We start from the raw sequence: 21,213 nt of genomic DNA on the forward strand, positions 1-21,213 counted from the left end.
CGACATGTTGGCAAAGGAAGCCAGGAGGTGTCCTTTTGGTGTTGTCAAGGTAACCCTCAGGACACGGAGGTCAGATAAGCAGACTTGAGGAGACATGTCACGTATTATGCTGATTACCCCCTGGGTATAACATTGGTCCATGGAGGTTAAGGTATAAAGCAAACTGCATAAAAGATAAACACACACTAATAACGATCAAATGAGGTCAAGCAAGTCTTGCACAGTGACAAAAAAGACTTGCTTGACTCCATCTGATCGTTATTGGACCCCTGAAGAAGGCACGTTACCCGAAACACGGACCGTGTCGGGTCCCTTGGTTGGCTATAAGGTTGTATATGTTATTTCTTCCACATCTCCTCTCATTCCAGTAAGTCATGTCTATTCGTTTGTCTTCGTTTAATGGCTATTGCCCTGTAGTTTGTCATTTTAAATTCAGTAAAACCGCTTTGAATTCTGATAAGGCAGTATATCAAAATTTTATTAAACTTGAAACTTGACCTGTGAAGCTCAATCTGTTTATTCACTGCTAAGAACCGACACGTATGTGTTTCGGCCATGAGGACTGACTCAGGGGTCTTGTTGCCAATGAAGTATTTCAAGTTTGATATACTGTCAAATCAGCATACAAGGGGGTTTACAAAGATAAAATAAGGTAACATATCTTAATACAAAAGTGCCCCCCCAAAAGACAAAAAAATGAGTAACAATAGACAAAAATAAATCAAACAAATATGAAACTTAAGGATAATGGAAGAATTACAATATTTTGAAAAGATGGGAGAAGGGCGCAACAAAAGGGGAGGGTAAACAACGCAGCTGAACGTGAAACAAGATTAAAATGTCACCAAAAAGAATGAAGCGCCCTTAAAAGGACGATCACAGTCCAAAGGCATCTTTGAAGAAAAAGGTTTTCAAATTGCTCTTACTTTGATTGCGGTATTTTGTGCAATTTGTAAGTGTTTTATTTCCTTCTGAGTTATTCCTTTTATAGAGGGAATTGCAGTAATCCAGGCGTGAAATTATCAGTGAATGATTGATGGATACTGGATCGAGTAATCTGTAAAGTGAATGTATCATACATAGTCTTTGGAAAAAAACTTCAAACTACCGTGCTAATTTGGCTGTGATAGCTTAGTTTTGCGTCGAATGTGACACCTAGAACATAAGATTTGCCACTGCTGGGTCAGACCAGGGGTCCATCGTGCCCAGCAGTCCGCTCACGCGGCAGTCGTTTGGTCAAAGACCAATGCCCTATTTGAGTCTAGACTTACTTGCGTATGTTCTGTTCCAGTAGGAACTTATCCAACCTTGTTTTAGAGCTTTTACGAAGGCACGTTAGGGCCTTAATGCGTGGAATTGCGCATGCTAGCCGCTACCACCTCCTCTTGGGTACCTTCTTAAAAGGAGCCCTTAGTGTTGGGACTGTTTGCATGGGAATTGATGAAACGGAAATTGGGGCAGGTAAAGAATGGCCTTCTCTTACTGGAAAGATGATAATCTTCGTCTTACTAATACTAATATTTTCCTCTCTTAGAAAATTTGGTGCAGAATGGCAAAAGGTGGGGGGGGAGGGGCTGTTACAGAAAAGATACAAGAACGCATCGTGTTCATGTACTTCAGTGAAGGAATTGAAAGTAAGTTTTGGTTTGGGGGTAATGGTGGACAGGTCAATGAAGCCCGACGGCACAGTGCGCAGCGGTGCTAAGAGAGCGAATAGAATGCTAGGTATAATCAAGAAGGGTATTACAACCAGGACGAAAGAAGTTATCCTGCCGCTGTATCGGGCGATGGTGCGCCCGCATCTGGAATACTGCGTCCAATATTGGTCGCCGTACCTTAAGAAGGATATGGCGTTACTTGAGAGAGTTCAGAGAAGAGCGACACATCTGGTAAAAGGGATAGAAAACCTTTCATACGCTGAGAGATTGGAGAAACTGGGTCTCTTTTCCCTGGAGAAGAGGAGACTTAGAGGGGATATGATAGAGACTTATAAGATCATGAGGGGCATAGAGAGAGTAGAGAGGGACAGAAAGAGAGAGAGAAAAGGAGACAGAGAGAGAGAGAGAGAAAGATTGGAGAAACTGGGTCTCTTTTCCCTGGAGAAGAGGAGACTTAGAGGGGATATGATAGAGACTTTTAAGATCATGAAGGGCATAGAGAGAGTAGAGAGGGACAGAAAGAGAGAGAAAAGGAGACAGAGAGAGAGAGAGAGAAAGATTGGAGAAACTGGGTCTCTTTTCCCTGGAGAAGAGGAGACTTAGAGGGGATATGATAGAGACTTTTAAGATCATGAAGGGCATAGAGAGAGTAGAGAGGGACAGAAAGAGAGAGAGAAAAGGAGACAGAGAGAAATAGAGAGAGAGAGAGAGATAGAGAAAGATTGGAGAAACTGGGGCTCTTTTCCCTGGAGAAGAGGAGACTTAGAGGGGATATGATAGAGACGTATAAGATCATGAGGAGCGTAGAGAGGGACAGATTCTTCAAACTTTCAAAAAATAAAAGAACAAGAGGGCATTCGGAAAAGTTGAAAGGGGACAGATTCAAAACGAATGCTAGGAAGTTCTTCTTTACCCAACGTGTGGTGGACACCTGGAATGCGCTTTCAGAGGATGTTATAGGGCAGAATACAGTACTGGGATTTAAGAAAGGATTGGACAATTTCCTGCTGGAAAAGGGGATAGAAGGGTATAAATAGAGGATTATTGCTCAGGTCCTGGACCTGTTGGGCCGCTGCGTGAGCGGATTGCTGGGCAAGATGGACCTCAGGTCTGACCCAGCAGAGGCATTGCTTATGCTCTTATGTTCTTATGAAAACGGACCGAAGAGAGCTTTGAGGAGAGCAAGGGCTTAGACGCCTGTTCATGAAATCTGGTTGGCCACCATCGCGTATGTATCTTATCTTAAAAAACACAACCAATCGATGGTAACAAGGGGCTCCTTTTACTAAGGTGCGCTAGCGTTTTTAGCGCACGCAGGATATTACCGCGCGCTGCGCGGCTAGAACTAACGCCGGCTCAATGCCGGCGTTAAGGTCTAGCGCGCGTGGCAATTCAGTGCACGCTGTTCCCCGCGTTAATGCCCTCACGCAGCTTAGTAAAAGGAGCCCTAAGACACTGTAAGAAGCTTGATCGCTGGATGCTCTGCAGCTCCCGATTCTCACAGGAATTCTATGAGCATCGGGAGCAGCGCAGAGCATTCAACGCACCAGCCTGCACTAAAAAAACGCTATCGCGGTTTTGAAAAGGGGGGGGGTTATTTTGCAGGTCGCTCATGTGATAATCCTGCGTTAATTGGCATGTACTAATACCGTGCAGGAATGCCTACTGTCTGCCCCTAGACCAGTGGTTCCCAACCCTGTCCTGGAGGTCCACCAGGCCAATCGGGTTTTCAGGCTAGCCCTAATGAATATGCATGGAGCAGATTTGCATGCCTGTCACTTCCACTATATGCAAATTTCTCTCATGCATATTCATCAGGGCTAGCCTGAAAACCCAATTGGCCTGGTGGTCCTCCAGGGCAGGGTTGGGAACCACTGCCCTAGACAAGCCCCTCCGAGAAAAATGTTAAAACTATTTTTTTTAGCGTGTTCAGATTTGGAATTACTGTATGATGCCTAGACCAGGGGTGCCCAAACTTTTTGGGCTTGCGAGCTACTTTTAAAATGACCAAGTCAAAATGATCTACCAACAATAAAATTAAAAAATAAACATAAAGCACACTGTACGCAGAGAAAATGTTCATTATCATTTATATTCCGGGGATTTTTTCAAAGAGGTCAAGGCAGATGACTTTAAAATATGCAATGTCACCTCAGTAACAACTATACAAAAATAGACAAATATACCCCCTCCCCTTTTAATAATAATAATAATAATAATAATAACAGTTTATATACTGCAATACCGTGAAGTTCTATGCGGTTTATAAAAGATTAAACGAAGGAACAAATTGATTGAACATAAGAGAGGTGGAAGAGAGTGATTAATAGGACAAGAAAACCATTATTGAGGAGAAAGAGAAGAAAGGGTCAGTTGTCTAGATACTTTAGGAACAGGTATGTTTTTAGACGCTTCCTGAATTCCTCATAAGTAGCGAGCAAAAGCAATTGTTCTAGATCTTTACCCCATAATGCTGCTTGATGTTAGAGAAGGTGTTCATAGTGTTTTTTAAGTTTACAACCTCTAACTGGGGGGGAAACAAAGTTGGAATGTGAGCTTCTCTTGTGTCTGTTGGCTGAGAAGGAGAAAAGGTCAGTTATGTATTTAGGGGCAAGTCCGTACAGTACTTTAAAGCAGAAGCAGGGGAACTTAAACTTTACGCGTGCTTCCATCGGTAGCCCTAAATTGCGATAGCGGTTTTTAGCACAGGAAGCTGCGCTAAATGCCCTGCGCTGCACCAGACGCTCATAGGCTCCCTGCGCTAAAAACTGCTATTGCGGTTTAGTAAAAGGGGGCCATAGTGCAAAATATAGACAGCAGATATAAATTCAGACACATTTTGATCACTAAATTTAAAATAAAATCATTTTTCCTACCTTTGCTGTCTGGTGATTTGGTGAGTCTCTGGTTGCACTTCCTTCTTCTGACTGTAAATCCAATATTTCTTTCTTTCTGCCTCCAGACCTCATCCCATTCCCCAACCAACATCTCTCTCTGTCCCTCCATGAGACCAACTTTTTCTTCCTCTCCCCCTGCCCCTCCCCTTTCTTTCTCTCCCTGCCCCCTCCCCCTTCTTTCTTTCTTTTTAATTTTGACAAATTTTATTGAATTTTCACAATGGCAAATACACCAGATAGTCAAATCTCCACCCCAAAACATAAACAGTCATACTGGTACTCTTCAATATAAGGCAATGCTATCCAACCCCAAATTCCCCCCTCCCTTTCTTTCTTTTTCTTTCTCCCTGCCCCTTTCCTTTCTTTCTTTCTGTCTGTCTTTCTCTCTCCCTGACCCTCCCAAACCACTGCCGCCATTTTCTCCCTGCTTCCCCGACACCAGGTCAGGCGCGTACAAGCGTGGGGCCCACAACCTTCCCCCGATGTCAATTCTGACATCAGAGAGGAAGTTCTGATCCAGCCAGGCAGCAATTGGCTATCCCGGATTTTCCTTTCCGACGTCAGAATTGACATTTGGGGGGGGGAAGGCTGTGGGCCTAATGCTTGTATTCACCTGGCCTGGCGTTGGGGAAGCAGGGAGAACAGAATGTAAAGGCAATGCGAGTCTATCGCGGAGCTCGAGATGGGCTCCACGACCGACTCGCATTGCCTTTGTGAGGTACTAGTTGATCGTGATCGACCTTTTGAGCACCCTTGCCTAAGCACGTCCCCAGTATGCCATTGTAAGCTGCGGTAGCACTGCGACTTAGTAAAACCTGCCTCTAAGTAACCGTGTCATTCTTATGAGGATAATTGATTGCTGAATGTATTGTTTATTGTAATATATTTAAACTAGTATTTTAGCCCGTTACATTAACAGGTGCTAGAATATATGTCTGTGTGTCTTTATTTCTGTCTCTCTCTCCCTCCCGCTGTCTCTCTCCCTGGCCCCCTTTGTCTGTCTGTCTTTCTGTTTCTCTCTCTGCCCCTGTGTCTTTCTTCTTTTCTTTCTATCTATCTGTCTCTCTCCCTGCCTCCTATGCAGCAGCATTTCTCTCCCACCACTTCCCTATGCAGCAGCCACAGCAGCATCCCTCCCCCTCCATTTCCCTCCCCCCACACCACTTCCCTGTGCAGCATCAGCATTTCCCCTACCCCCCTTCCCTTACCGCGGTCTGGACAGCTCCCTTAGTCCCTTATCGCCCCCCCTTCCCTTTCCGCGGTCCCGACAAACCTTCCGATTCCAGCAGCATCTGCAGCACTCTATACACGCTGCCCAGCAAATCAGGGCAGTAGAAGGCCCCGAAGCAGCGTGTGTAGAGTGCTGCAGACGCTGCTTGAATTGAAAGGTTTCAGGACCCGCAGCCCTTGCCGGACCCGAAGCGAGCTCTGGGGTTTTTGGTTTTTTTTACGCGGGCCCAGCCAGAGCAGGAGGAGAAGCCTGGGAGCCAGGAATTAGCTTTATCCTTCAGACGGCAAGAGTCACCATGGCCGACAGGCTCCACGCCGCTGCACACATGCGCACTCCTACCTGCAGGTCCCTACAGCGCACGGAAAACAGGAGCATGCAGGTGGGAGTGCGCATGCGCGCTTAGGGCTTTATTATATTAGATAGAATCAATATATATCATTTTTAATATAAATACTGTGGACCCCCTTTTGGGAAATAAAAAGGTGGCATATAACAAAGGGAACAGAAACTTTACCACTGTGTGTTTTCTAATGTATTACTCACCCTTGCATTCTGGAAAATCACTCCAGTTTCCATTCGCCAAGCAGCTAACTGTTTCATTTCCAAACAAGGCGTAATTTGGCAGACATGCATATCTAACCACATCTTGGAAGATGGACAGGTTTCCTTTCCTTGGCAGATGGAAGATGATTTCTCCAGATTCAGGAACAGGGGGAAATGGACAAGTCACAGCTGGAGAAACAGAACATTGTCAGTCCTGGTGACTACAAAGCAGAGATGCTCCGACTGATCTGTAGGAAATGTCTCCTACTGCATTCACGAAGGGTGCAACAGAATAAGAACGAACTCTAACCCACACCAGTTAGAAATAGGAGCATATCCAGAAGTGCATTTTGCGGGGTTTCCAGAAATGGACTGGGGGTCCCATATGCCATCCACCGCAATATTACCTTTGCTGGTGGGGTTGGGACATGTCTGCAGCAGCATTTTACTCAAGCGTGCTTTGGCTGCTAATGCCGGCTCTCTGGTGCATAAGAACCGCCTTACTGGGTCAGAACAATGGTCCATCAAGCCCAGAAGCCTGCTCTCATGGTGGCCAATCCAGGTCACTAGTACCTGTCCAAAACCCAAGGAGTAGCAACATTCCATACAGAATCTCAAAGAATAGCAAGATTCTGGAATCCCAGAGAGTAACAAGATTCTAGAATCTCAAAGAGTAGCAACATTCCATGCCACCAATCCAGGTCAAGCAGTGGCTTCCCCCATGTCTTTCTCGATACTCAAACCTGAACTGAGCATGCGTGAGAGAGCTAGCAGTGGCCAAAATGCACCTGAGTGAATTAAGAGGCTGGTGCATGTACAATTCAAGTAGGTAGTGTCTTTGGCTGGTGAGGCTTGGCATCTCTGCCAGTCATGAAGACAGAGGAGTCCTGAGGCCCCCCTCCCTGTGGCTATGATACCAGATAGCAAGATAAAAACAGCATTGATCACTCGTCAATAAGATTACCCATATATTGATATGAAATATAATGTAATATACACTGCAGATCCTATAAAACACAGATGTTGGGGCCCATTGATCGTGTTATAAATTAGAAAATGACACGGGCACAGATTTGTCCCCATCCCCGCAGGAACTCAATTTTCCCATCTCGTCCCCCGCGAGTTTGTTGCTGTCCATGTCCCTGCCCCATTCCTGTAAGCTATGAGGACAGAGCATAGGCATTGGTGGAATGAGGCATTATGACATCACAATCTGAGCTCTAGAATGTTGCTACTTCTGATTTTAAAGTGTCTGAGGCTTGTGCAGATAAGGACGGAGCTTAGGCATTGATGGAATGAGGCATTATGACATCACAATCTCAGCTCTAGAATGTTGCTACTTCTGATTTTAAAGTGTCTGAGGCTTGTGCAGATGAGGACGGAGCTTGCAGGAATGAGGCAGGGACAGGAAAAGAACTCACGGGGACAGGATGGGAAAATGAGTTCCCACAGGGACGGGGGAAAATTTGTCCCTGTGTCATTCTCTATTATAAATGAATCCACATTATTAGATAATTCCCTAAGGAGTCGCCTAGGTTTATATTTCTTTCGCTGACTGTCCAACTCTTCTTGTTGTAAACTGCCTCGAACTATTATGGCTTTGGCGGTATATAAAAATAAAATTATTATTATTATTATATGCTAAGAATGGAGGTAAATGTCAGTATTGCATTTATTTACACACATGGGGTAAGGGAAGTGTCGTGCGCGCATGGCAGTGGGGGAGGGGGAAGGAGCGGAGAGGAGGGCAGTTGCCTGTACCCTCACCAAGATGGCGCCCCGCCTTACTACGCCACCGATGGAGGGTTAAGTGCCTTGCCCAGAATCACAAGGAGTTGCGGCGGCAGTTAAAGCCAGTTCTCCAGGGTCTCAGCTCACTGTAGTAACCGTGAGGCTACTCTTCCACTCCTGTCACAATCGGCCTCGTAAGCTAGTCGGTACAGCGAAATTACAATAATCATCCTGTATGCATACTGTACATACGTACGTTCACAGACAGGGAGCTCTTCGGTCCATTCTGCCCTCTCAGTGCACTGACTGCTGTCGGCTCCTTTCAGAATATACCTGCTCAGGGACAGATCAGAACTAGAGAGTTGCACGGGAACAGAAATCCCACCCATCCCCCCCCCCCCAGGATCCTCTATGTCCCCACCCATCCCCATCAGGATCCTCTCCGTCCCCACCCATCCCCGCCAGGATCCTCTCCGTCCCCACCCGTCCCCGCCAGGATCCTCTCCGTCCCCACCCGTCCCCGCCAAGATCCGCTCTGTCCCCACCCCCACCCGGCCCCATCAGGATCCTCTCCATCCCCACCAGGATCCTCTCCGTCCCCACCCGTCCCTGCCAGGATCCTCTCCGTCCCCACCCATCCTCGTCAAGATCCTCTCCTTCCCCACCCGTCCCCGCCAAGATCCGCTCTGTCCCCACCCCCACCCGGCCCCATCAGGATCCTCTCCATCCCCACCCATCCCCACCAGGATCCTCTCCGTCCCCACCCGTCCCCGCCAAGATCCGCTCTGTCCCCACCCCCACCCGGCCCCATCAGGATCCTCTCCATCCCCACCAGGATCCTCTCCATCCCCACCCGTCCCTGCCAGGATCCTCTCCATCCCCACCCGTCCTCGCCAGGATCCTCTCCGTCCCCACCCATCCCCGCCAGGATCCTCTCCTTCCCCACCCGTCCCCGCCAAGATCCGCTCTGTCCCCACCCCCACCCGGCCCCATCAGGATCCTCTCCATCCCCACCAGGATCCTCTCCGTCCCCACCCGTCCCTGCCAGGATCCTCTCCGTCCCCACCCGTCCTCGTCAGGATCCTCTCCTTCCCCACCCGTCCCCGCCAAGATCCGCTCTGTTCCCACCCCCACCCGGCCCCATCAGGATCCTCTCCATCCCCACCCATCCCCACCAGGATCCTCTCCGTCCCCACCCGTCCCTGCCAGGATCCTCTCCGTCCCCACCCGTCCTCGCCAGGATCCTCTCCTTCCCCACCCGTCCCCGCCAAGATCCGCTCTGTCCCCACCCGGCCCCATCAGGATCCTCTCCGTCCCCACCCATCCCCATAAAAAGCAGCAATTCCTTCTGACAGGATCATCAATTCCACAGTTTCTTTTGTGTTTGCGCTGCTGTTTTCCTTGTGGAATCTCTTTGGTGGAACCCTTTTTTTGTTTTCTGTTCAGGTAATTAACTTATAAACCCCCTCTTTTACTAAGGCTGACGTGTCCATTATATTATATGGATGAACCCTGCTTCCAAAGCCTTCCATCCCCGTGGGAGTCCCGTTGGCTAGAGGGGGGTTCCCGTGGGAGTCCCGTGGGTTAGGGGGGATTCCTATGGGATTCCCGCAATCCCCGTTCCCATGCAGACCTCTAATCAGAACAGCTTTAACAGCTGACTGTGACAGTTCATCAAACAGCGGCTAGCCCACCAACACTGTAATCCTCACTGTCTTATGCAAGAACTGGAAAGCATTCAGGTATTTTCTGCCTACTGAGACTACAGTCTCCTCATTTTGACAGCCTGGCCAAGGTTTGTTTCCTGTTCCAAAAACTCCTAAGGCTGATGTAAAAATGTCATCGTTCACAAAATTCCCACCCACGAAAAGAACCATCCAAGGACCATAAAAAGACTCAAAGAATAAGAACACAAGAACTGCCATACTGCGACGGACCAAAAGGTCCATCAAGCCCAGCATCCGGTTTCTAACCCAGGTCCCAAGTACCAGGCAGAAACCCAAAGAGTAGCAACATTCCAGAGCTGAGATTGTGATGTCATAATGCCTCATTCCACCAATGGCTAAGAGCCAACCTCATCAGTGATGTCACAATGGCTGGATTGTCCTATACTTGGCTCACATAAGAATTGCCATACTGGGACAGATCGAAGGTCCATCAAGCCCAGTATCCATCTTCCAACTGTTGCCAACCCAGGTCCGAAGTATCTAACTAGATCCCATGGAGTAAAATAGATTTTATGCTGCTTATCCTAGGAGTAAGCAGTGGATTTCCCCAAGCCATCTCAATAATGGATTATGGGGTTCTCTTTTTTTTTAAACCCTGCTATGATAACTGATTTGAGTACATTCTCCGGTAATGAATTCCAGAGTTTAATCACACATTGAGAAAGAAATATATTTTTCCGGTTTGTTTTAAACAGCAGAATAAGGACTGTGATCGTGACAAGAAGTCACAAATACAACAGGTACGAGGAGCTAGCCCTGTGAGTGCTGAGGGGATTTGAGCAACCCCAATATTAAGCAAACTCTTTCACTGTGTCAAGGGATGGGTAATTTTGCATTGGGTTTAGTGCCCCCAATCATTTTGAAAAGTTGGCTCCTATGCAAAAAAAAAAATGCATGAAGCACTTTTCTATACACAACACTCAAATTTAGGCGCCATTTATAGAATAACAGCACGAGGATCCACGCCTAACTTTAGGTGTGAGGATTTATATCAACTAAACCTTGGTGTAAATCCTGTCGCTTAAATTAGGCATGGATCCTCCTTAGCACGCATAAATTGCAGGAACGCCCCTGATCTTCCCCTGACCTTGCGTTGGCCACGCCCCCTTTTTGGGAACCACGTGGAAAATTTATGAGTGGATCCCAGCACCTAAAAATGCACGTGTAAATTTTAGTTATTGCACTAATTGGTTTGTTCAATTTAATTGCACACAGAAATTGAGCACGTGCAATTTTTTTTGTGTGATTTATAGACCTAGGCCATATATGTGAACGACAACGTACCTTGGCTCTCAAGCCATTGCGGATCATCGTAGAACAGTTTTCATACCCACAAGCCTGTGCAGTGGCGTAGTAAGGGGGCGTGGGCGGTCCGCCCTAGGCGCCATATTAGTGGGGGCGCCGGCATACCTCATCTGCCCCGCCCCTTCCCACTCCTCCCCTCGCCAAGGGCACACACCCTTCTCTTCCCCCCGTTCCTCTAGTTCAGGGGTAGGGAACTCCGGTCCTCGAGAGCCGTATTCCAGTCGTGTTTTCAGGATTTCCCCAATGAATATGCATGAGGTCTATTTGCATGCACTGCTTTCAATACACATTCATTGGGGAAATCCTGAAAACCCGACTGGAATACGGCTCTCGAGGACCAGAGTTCCCTACTCCTGCTCTAGTTTTTCACTGCTGCAAGCAACAACTTTAACATGCTCCTTGCGACCGCGTCGTCACTTCTGCTGACATCACTTCCGGAGGCCGCGCGTAGGAAGTGACGTCAGTGGGAGAGACAATGGGGTGGTGAGGAGAACGTTGGCGTTCTTTCTGCTTGCAGCAGTGAACCAACTAGAGCAGTGGTTCCCAACCCTGTCCTGGAGGAACACCAGGCCAATTGGGTTTTCAGGCTAGCCCTAATGAATATGCATGAAGCAAATTTGCATGCCTATCACTTCCATCATATGCAAATCTCTCTCATGCATATTCATTAGGGCTAGCCTGAAAACCCGATTGGCCTGGTGTTCCTCCAGGACAGGGTTGGGAATCACTGAACTAGAGGTACGGGGAAGGGGGGCGCACGTGCAGCAGGGGGTGATCGTGGAAGAAGCGGGGGGGGGGGGGGGGGGGGGGGGGGGGCGGGGGAGGGGTGCCCCTCACCCTCTCTATGCCACTGAACCTGTGCAACAAGAGCTATTTTTTTCTCTACCCTGGCATGACATAATTTTGAAGACATTTCCAAATTTTCCAACCTGAAATGTGTCCCCTTTGCGACACCAGACGCCTTGTTTCCTAAGACTAAATTCATTTGATTTATGCCTTTCCTGCTAGTCATTTTCTGCATAATAATTTTAATCCTGCTATGACTTTAATCTAATTTCACAATCATTTTAGAGTCATGCCATGTAAACTATGATTGATTATGTTGCTGATATTTGTTGTTACCCTACTTTGAGAGTCCTTGAGGAGAGGGAGGAATAATTTGTTTAATTTTTATGTGGCCTAGTATTCAAAAACATTTATCTGGAGAGTGGAAGCTGCTATCCAGATCCTAAAGCAAACTTTTACTATACGGATAGTGCCATGACAGTTCTTACAGTCTACGCCAGCACTATTGGGATAGCGATGGGGGCGGAGCAAAGGCAGATAAGGGGCGGAGCATGGACATTCCACCATAGTGTTCAGTTTTATGGAAATAGCTTCTCAGATAAATTTAGGACACCCAAAAAATAGCCCTCCTGACTTAGGGGCTCTTTCACTAAAGCGCGCTAAACCCTAACTTGGGCTTAACATGGGAGACAGTGGCGTAGCGAGGGTGAAAGGCGCCTGGGCCGGTGGAACCCTTTCCCCTCCCTCTTCTCCGCCCCCCACCCCTACACACTCCTTCCCCGCATCCCCTACTGCCGTGTGCGCATGCCATTTCCCTTCCCCCGTACTTCTGGAACATTCCTGGCGCAAACAGCAACCCCCAGCCTGCTGTCGCACCTGTGTGGGCTCTCTCTCTGATAGCAGTTCCTAGGTGTGGGTCCAGGAGGTGGTATCAGAAGAAGGTGCGACAGCAGGTTGGGGGTTGTTGTTCACGCCAGGCACGGACGGAAGGGAAACAGCGCATGTGCATGGCAGTGGGGGGGGGGGGGGGAGGGAGTCGGGGGGGGGATGGTGAGGAGGATTGGTGATGCAACCCTACGAAGACAGCGCCCGGGGCACACCGCCCCTTCCCCCCTTACTGCACCACTGATGGGGGGGTAAGGCATGCCACAAAATTTGTTAAAGCCTTTCACAGTAATTTGCTTGTTTGCATATGCTAAAGCACAGGCTACATATTTTTTTTATAAATATGAGTATTTTTAACATGGGACATGTCATGGGTGAAGAATGGGCGTTTGCATTAGCATCGTTAACTGGATAACACAGGCATAAACGGGAGCACTTAGAGGGAAAGTCTATAAACGGCGCCTAAGTCAATTTGGAAGCGCAGTCGAAAGAGAGGTTCTGCCCTCCTCTTGGTACTGCCAGCCCAGTGCTAGAGAAAAGTAGCTGCAGCCTGCAGTACCAGGGGAAAATATTGTGAACCCTCTGGAGGACTTTTATCAGGAATTTTGGGCCCGGAGACTTTGGGTCAGACTCTGATTTACTCCTTGGGATCTTGTGACCTGGGTTCGCAAAAGGATGCTGAGCTTGATGGACCTTCGGTCTGTCCCAGTACAGCAATTCTTATGTCCTTTTGTGAGCCGAGGATGGGACAATCCAGCCATTGTGACATCACTGAGGTTGGCTCTTAGGCATTGGTGGAATGAGGCATTATGACATCACGATCTCAGCTTTGGAATGTTGCTACTGTTTGGGTGTTTGCCAGTACTTGGGACCTGGGTTAGCTCCTGTTGGGAACAGAATCCTCGGCTTGATGGATCTTTGCTCTGACCCAATATGGCAATTCTTATGTTTGAAATGGCAAATGACGTTAAATATAAAGCGTCTTACTGGCACCTGAACAAAAGGTGCCGGAATCGCACCTCGGGAGGTGCCTATCACCACTATAGGAGTGGCTAACGCTGGACGTGGTGTTAGGCACCATAAAGCACCTACATAGGGTTACCAGATTTTACGATTGAAAAATCCGGACACGTGGTCCCGCCCCCATGTCCACCCAACCCCACCCTTTTTCCGCCCCAGCCTCACTCCCTGAACCTCTTCTCCTCGAGTTCAGAGCTGCGTTTGGAGGGACTCTGAGCACGAGCAGATGTGATGCGATGACGTCACAGACACGCGTGCATGCATGCGAGATCACCGTGTTGCATCCGCCCATGCGCAGTTGCCCTCCAGATGCGGCCCCAAAATCAGAGCTTTTTAAAACCTTTACAGAGTGCCGGGTTTTGAAAAGCCATCCACGCCTGGGCCGTCCTCTAGAAAGAGGACATGTCCGGCTAAATCCAGGCGTCTGGTAACCCTATATCTACACAGGTGCGATTCACAGCAAAGATAAGCGCCAGGAAGTGTAGGCCTTGAAATCCCTGGCCTACATGTCTGACGCCTATCTTTCCTGAAGGCGTGATTCTCTAAACGGGTGTCATGGCGTGATTAACACGTGATTGGTGGCCGCTTTTAAGGCGGCCACCGATATCGGCACCGCTTAGAGAATCCAGGCCTTAGTGACTCCCACACAGTAAGGTCCTCTTTTACTAATTCAGAAAAAAAAAACAAAATTCAGAAAAAACAACATTTTTTGTTCAGGAAAAACAAATTTTTTGTAGCTTCGCCACACTCACTCGATACCAAATATAGTAACATAGTAGATGACAGCAGATAAAGACCCGAATGGTCCATCCAGTCTGCCCAATCTGATTCAATTTAAATTATTATTATTTTTTTTTCTTCTTAGCTATTTCTGGGCGAGAATCCAAAGCTTTACCGGGTACTGTGCTTGGGTTCCAACTGCCGAAATCTCTGTTAAGACTTACTCCAGCCCATCTACACCCTCCCAGCCATTGAAGCCCTCCCCTGCCCATCCTCCACCAAACGGCCATACACAGACACAGACCGTACAAGTCTGCCCAGTAACTGGCCTAGTTCAATATTTAATATTATTTTCTGATTCTAAATCTTCTGTGTTCATCCCACGCTTCTTTGAACTCAGTCACAGTTTTACTCTCCACCACCTCTCTCGGGAGCGCATTCCAGGCATCCACCACCCTCTCCGTAAAGTAGAATTTCCTAACATTGCCCCTGAATCTACCACCCCTCAACCTCAAATTATGTCCTCTGGTTTTACCATTTTCCTTTCTCTGGAAAAGATTTTGTTCTACGTTAATACCCTTTAAGTATTTGAACGTCTGAATCATATCTCCCCTGTCTCTCCTTTCCTCTAGGGTATACGTATTCAGGGCTTCCAGTCTCTCCTCATACGTCTTCTGGCGCAAGCCTCCTATCATTTTCGTCGCCCTCCTCTGGACCGCCTCAAGTCTTCTTACGTCTTTCGCCAAAACATCACTATGCATCAATAAACTTAGTTATCCTATTCAATCTACTATGAAGGTTTAGGGTGTAACATTGGACCGGAGCCTAACCATGAAAGACCAGGTAGACTCCTATCAGAAAGGGATTTTTCACTCTCTGGAAGCTTCGGTTCATTAGATCATATTTTGACATGTCAGCATTTAGAATCCTGCTACAATCCCTCGTACTGAGTCAACTTGATTACTCTAATATCGCCTATAGGGCAATTTTCCAAAAGAATATGTGACGATTACAACTGGTGCAAAATGCAGCAGTCAAACTGATTTTCGGGCTGAAGAAGTTCAATCATGCAACACCTTACTACCGACTGCTGCATTGGCCGTCGATGGAGGCATGACCTATTGACTCTGGCAGCCTGTTCCAAGCTTTTGGTGTGGCAAGAAAGAAAGGACAGAGTTTGGAGTTGATGGTGGAGGAGAGGGGTACAGATAATAGGGACTTACCTGGTGAATAGATTTTACGGGGAGGGGGGCGGTGGCAATATAAGGGGAGATAAGTGATGAGATATATCGGGGGCTTCCTTTGATTTTATCCCGGTTTTAAATGCTTATTCTTGCAAAAGCACAAACCAAAGGCTGTATCTTTCACCGAGCTTGCTTAGTTCATCTGGAGGACTTTACGATTCACTTTCTGGGACGTTCTCTCTAACCTATTGCATTGCAAAATATCTCAATAAGCAAATTCCCAGCTCGGTCAATGAAAAGAATCATAGAAACATGATGGCAGATAAAGGCCAAATGGCCCGTTCAGTCTGCCCATTCACTATCTCCTCCTCTCCCTAAGAAATCCCACATACTTGCCCCACGCTATCTTAAATTTAGATACAGTCTTTGTCACCCCTACAGGGAGACTATTCCATGCATCTACCATGCCATTCTCTGACGCTTTACATATCTCATAATGATACCTTACCCTTCATTGCAAGAGAAGCTTATAACGCTTTGGTACGTTAGCTCTGTGTGATATATTTCTCCATTATGAAGCGGTCCAGGGTAGGTGCATGTTTTTACTGTGTTTTGCAGACAGAAAAGATAAATAATAATGCTTTATTATGCATACATTTCAAAATAAATAACAAAGAGAGGCTGGAGGTTTATTAGCCGAGAAAGCACAAATGGAAAAACAGCAGCAAAAGATGTACAAAAATGTAACATTTAATAAACAACCATTAAATAAATCACATATTAAAACCCAGCGTTTTTTTAATGTCATCTGCCAATCGCATATAGGGGTGTCAGGTCAAAAGCGCGCCGGGACAAAGGCGCAAGCAGACAACTGAGCGCAGCGCGGAGGCGCGCGCCGAAGTAAAAGACTGTTTTTAGGGGTTACGACGGGGTGTGTGTGTGGGGGAACCCCCCACTTTACTTAATACAGATCGCGCCGCATTGTGGGGGCGTTGTGGGGGGTTGTAACCCCCCACATTTTACTGAAAACTTAACTTTTTCCCTGTTTTTAGGGAAAAAGTTACGTTTTCACTAAAATGTGGGGGTTACAACCCCCCAAACCCCCAACAACGCCGCCGCGATATGTATTAAGTAAAGTGGGGGGGGCTCCCCAACAAAACCCCCCATCGCAGCCCCTAAAAACAGTCTTTTTCTTGGGCGCGTGCCTCCGTCTTGCGCTCAGTTGTCGGCGCGCACCTTTTTCTTCCGCGTTACTGTCTATGAACCGCATATAGGAGGTGGCAGAAGTCAGATTGTTTTTTGTTTTTTTTAAACGGTGGCAATAACACGAAGGGGGTGCTGAAAAGTCCTCGGCCCAACCAAGACGAGACGGACGCGGTTATGGTTCAATGAATGATCTGAAACCATGTCAAAGCATAGACGGCTCCTTTCATTAAGGCGCGCTAACCGATTTAGCGCGCGCTAAAGATGAGCGCGCGCTAAATCCTAAGGCGCCCGTTAGACTATAATGGACGCTTTAGCATTTCGCGTGCGCCAGTCTTTAGCGCGCCTTAATAAAAAGGACCCCGGGATTTTTTTTTTTTCTACAAATTGCCACTTGACAAGCTAAGGCCCTCTTTTACAAAGGCGCGCTAGGCGTTTTAGCGCGCGCTGAATCAATGCGTGCGCTAACCGCTAACGCATCCTTAGGATAACATGCACGCGTTAGCGTTTAGTGAAAGCCTGGCTGGCTCAAGGGTTGAGTGCTGGGTTAGTATTTTGCAATTTGGGACATATCTTCTAATATTCCCCTCTGAAAATTTCCTAAACAGTATATTGTAATTTTTCAATGTATTTTTATAATTCGCGACCTTTTTCCTAACAGGTCCTCTTGAAAATGTCTTTGCGTACCGTACACTTTATACTTTCGCATTCTTAAAGTTGATGTACTCTGTATTTCTTCTAACTATCTGCATATTGTAACTCGCTAAATGTCCAGCTCTCTTGAATGTAAACTGCCTAGAAGTCGCAAGATTGTGGCGGTATAGAAAAATAAAGTTATTATTATTATTAGTAACAGGAGGCTGAGGGTTCAAGAGAAGAGGGTTCAAGTTTATTTTGTTCATTCAAATACATCACGGGTCGCATTGAAGGGGAGGAAGAAATCTTTCTTCTGAAGGGTCCCAGAGCGACACGAGGGCATCCGTTAAAACTTAAAGGGGGAAGATTTCATGGCGACACCAGGAAATACTTCTTCACCGCACGGATGATCGATCGATGGAATGGTCTTCCTCGCCAGGTGGTCGAGGCCTGTAGCGTGCTTGACTTCAAGTGTCGATGGGACCAACAGGTGGGGGTACCACAGGGTTTTACTTAATATTCAAATATATTTGATTGAGCAAACAAAAACTGCAACAAAGCAATGATACAAAAGACAAGACAGCTCAACATTTTAGGAAGTCAAAACCCAAATCCCACAGATCGCATGCCCCCCAAACAACCCCCCCCACCCCTAAACAAACCCAAACAACCCCCCCCCCCTCCCGGGTCCTCCATCCAAATATTCAGTACCAATGAAACACAAAAGACAGGGTTTTACTTAAAAGATGGATACCTCAAGGAGGGAGGGTTCGTCTTGAGTAGACTTGTGGGAGGGAGGGTTATTGTGTGGGCAGACTCGTTGGGCTGCCGGCCCTTTTCTTCCGTCAAACTCTATGTTTAGCACACGATATTTAGCGCACCTTTGTAGAAGAGGGTGGTAAGATACTCTTTTCAGCTACAGAGGCGAAATAACGCTCAGAATTTAGAAAGTTGGCTGGTTGGACCGTGAATCAGCATTTTGGGGGGCAGATCAAACGAGGCGACATGATGTTCCTGCTGCATTTTGTGCAGTGGTTGTTTTTTCATAGATCCATTGACGGTAATCATTTTGTATTTTGTTTCTTTTCTTTTTACATTTAAATATATGATATATCTAACCATTAGATGACTAAGGGCTGGATTCACTAAGGAAACCGATCGGTTTGCGAGCACTTTGCGACCCGATTTCCCTCCGACCCGATTCACCAACCTGTGTCCCGACCATCCTCCGATCCGCGCATGAAAATGCGGGGGGAACGGCATTCAAGTGATGGCAGGCAGCGATTCACTAACCAAAACCCTGCAACACTGACTGGGCTGGCCGATCACAAATAAGCGACTGCTGACGACTTGCCTTCTGCCGCCCTGATCTCTGCCCCAAACTCCTGCTTTCAACCCTGCTTCCTGCTTTCAGACTCTCCCGCCTGCCCTGATCTCCTGCCTGCCCCGACTCTCCCACCCTTCTCTGCAGTGCAAACCCATGGTTTTAACCCGCGGGCTTAAAGTTGGGGGCGTGATTCTGATCACCCTCATTTGCATGAGGGCAATTCGTGAATCAGCCCCCCGGACACAGATCGGATCCCTCACAGATCGGATCCAATCCGTGCCCTTAGTGAATCTAGCCCTTACGGGGGAATTTATCAAGGGGCACTAATTGATTTAACACGCTCTAGCCATGTTAACGTACACTACACACTATGATGCTCATTATAGTCTTAATCGTTAGCATGCACTAAATTAGTTAGCATCCCTTGATGAACTCCTGCCTTAACATAGGCATTCCTTTAGGGTACCCTAATACAGGATCTGAGGTTTATCCCTATCAAGACATACAAAATTGTTAACGTTATTTATGAAATCTGTAAAATGCAACGTTATCAGTCCTGCATCATCTTAAGTAAGGCATACAAAATCATGAAACTTTATTTGTGCAATCTGTAAGGAACAGCGCCTGGATAAAGTCTGAATGTTTATTTCTTATTTTTCCTCTATCTCTATTTTTCACTTCTTTGTTATTCTCCAGGTACTTTAGTTAGATTGTGAGCCTTCGGGACAGTAAGGGAATTTCTAAATACCTATCTTACTTTTTAATTTTAATTGTTATTGTTACTGGTTACTTTACCCTGGTTAATCTGACTCAGTCTCTTCTCCTGTAAACCGCTCTGAACTGTTTTGTGGTATTGCGGTATACAAAAATAAAGTTATTATTATTATTATATGACTATACTCACATATACATCTGAATGCTACGCCGCTCCACCGGCCAGAATTAGTGCAGACCGCTCTCCTGCTACCACTGGCATGTATGTATCCAGGCTGGCATGCATACGTCACTTCCTCTCCGGGTTCATACACTCTTTTTTCAAGCTGAACTGAAGCGAACTCCACTCGAGGTGGCCCAGGGCACACTGCAGCATCAAGAGCAAGAGATTTGCATTAGATGCTATAAACGTTTGTTCTTTAATTGCTCTGCTTCGGTTGCCGTTAATGACGCTCCTGCTGCAATTGTACAATGTTATAGATGGCATTCGTTCAATAAACCACAAGGCTGGATGACTCCATGAATATAGGATGGAAAAGCAGGCCGATAATTTCATAACAGAACAGCTATGTCCAAACGGTAAAAAGCCTCTTATTTGAAGTCTGTTTTATAAAGGCAACTTAGGTGCTTATGAGCCAGGTTTAATAGCTTGCAAATACCAATGCATGGACCCCCCCAAATGTGTGTGTGTGTGCTCTATACCATATTTTTACACATATAGCATGCCCACTCCTATGACGTGCACAAATGTTATGCTTACAGAGCTGCTAAGAGGGCTGACCCACCCAGTGGGAGATTTAGGGCTCACCCCCAGCCCACCCACTCTGCTCACAGCCCTGCCCATCCACATCTCTGCCCAGCCCTGCCCATTGCTCCACCCCTGGTACAGCCGATATATGGCCAGCGGCAAAAGAAGCGGCCACCCTGTCCAGCAGTAGCAGGAAATGATGTTTTAGGAAGGCGTTTCCTGCTGCCGCTGGACAGGGCAGCCAGTCAGCGGGAGATTCCAGCTTCCCTGCAGGAGTGCGGGAGATAACCTGCAAAAGTGGGAGTCTTGACATGTCTGTGCCTACGTTAAAAAAAAACCACAACCACCTCATCATATAACATATGCGTAAAGTATGGTTTCTGCAATTCACTTTTAGCCAGAGCCTAAAAGTGGCGCGGACCTCAGATTTTAGGAAACCGCTTTAAAGGATTCATTTTAGAGCCACTCCAGCACTAGTCTCTGGCTCTGACAGACCTCGATGACATTTTAGCGCTGACGGATCCTAATACTTTTCCCTCCCTATGCTGAGACGGATCCGTCAGCGCTAAAATGTCATCGAGGTCTGTAAGAGACAGAAACTACAAGTGGCACAGACACGGACCTCAGATTTTTAAGGACGTGCGGTTTTAGATCTGCGAGGTCCGTGTTTTACCCCTTCCCAGTAACACCTCCTTTTTCCTACTGGCCATACCTCTCCCTAAGCAACCTAGCCTCCCTCTAGCTTTCGCCGTCACCTTTTCAACCCGTTTGGCCACCTTAAGATCATCTCGTACAATCACTGGTCTTTTGCACGTTGGTTCCTAATTACATCTCAGAGTGAAATGTAGGAGCTTTAAAGAGAAAGAATCATCTGCTGTGTCCAAAGGTTGGTACGACC

The 21,213-nt window shown here is 47.0% G+C and overlaps 1 protein-coding gene across 2 annotated transcripts in view; it reads right to left on the reverse strand.

Moving 5' to 3' along the window:
* APOH (apolipoprotein H) overlaps positions 1-21,213 on the reverse strand; it is a 39,031-nt gene that overhangs the window by 9,974 nt on the left and 7,844 nt on the right. For both annotated transcript variants that reach the window (XM_033962224.1, XM_033962223.1), the window contains exons 2-5: positions 19,758-19,934; positions 16,196-16,292; positions 8,317-8,393; positions 6,330-6,518 (exon numbers count right to left, since the gene is read on the reverse strand). In XM_033962224.1, coding sequence (XP_033818115.1) covers positions 6,330-6,518; positions 8,317-8,393; positions 16,196-16,292; positions 19,758-19,934 — 540 coding nt within the window. The remainder of the gene's footprint in view (positions 1-6,329; positions 6,519-8,316; positions 8,394-16,195; positions 16,293-19,757; positions 19,935-21,213) is intronic.

The sequence above is a fragment of the Geotrypetes seraphini genome, chromosome 10 (genome assembly GCF_902459505.1).
Source record: "Geotrypetes seraphini chromosome 10, aGeoSer1.1, whole genome shotgun sequence".
NCBI lineage: Eukaryota > Metazoa > Chordata > Amphibia > Gymnophiona > Dermophiidae > Geotrypetes > Geotrypetes seraphini.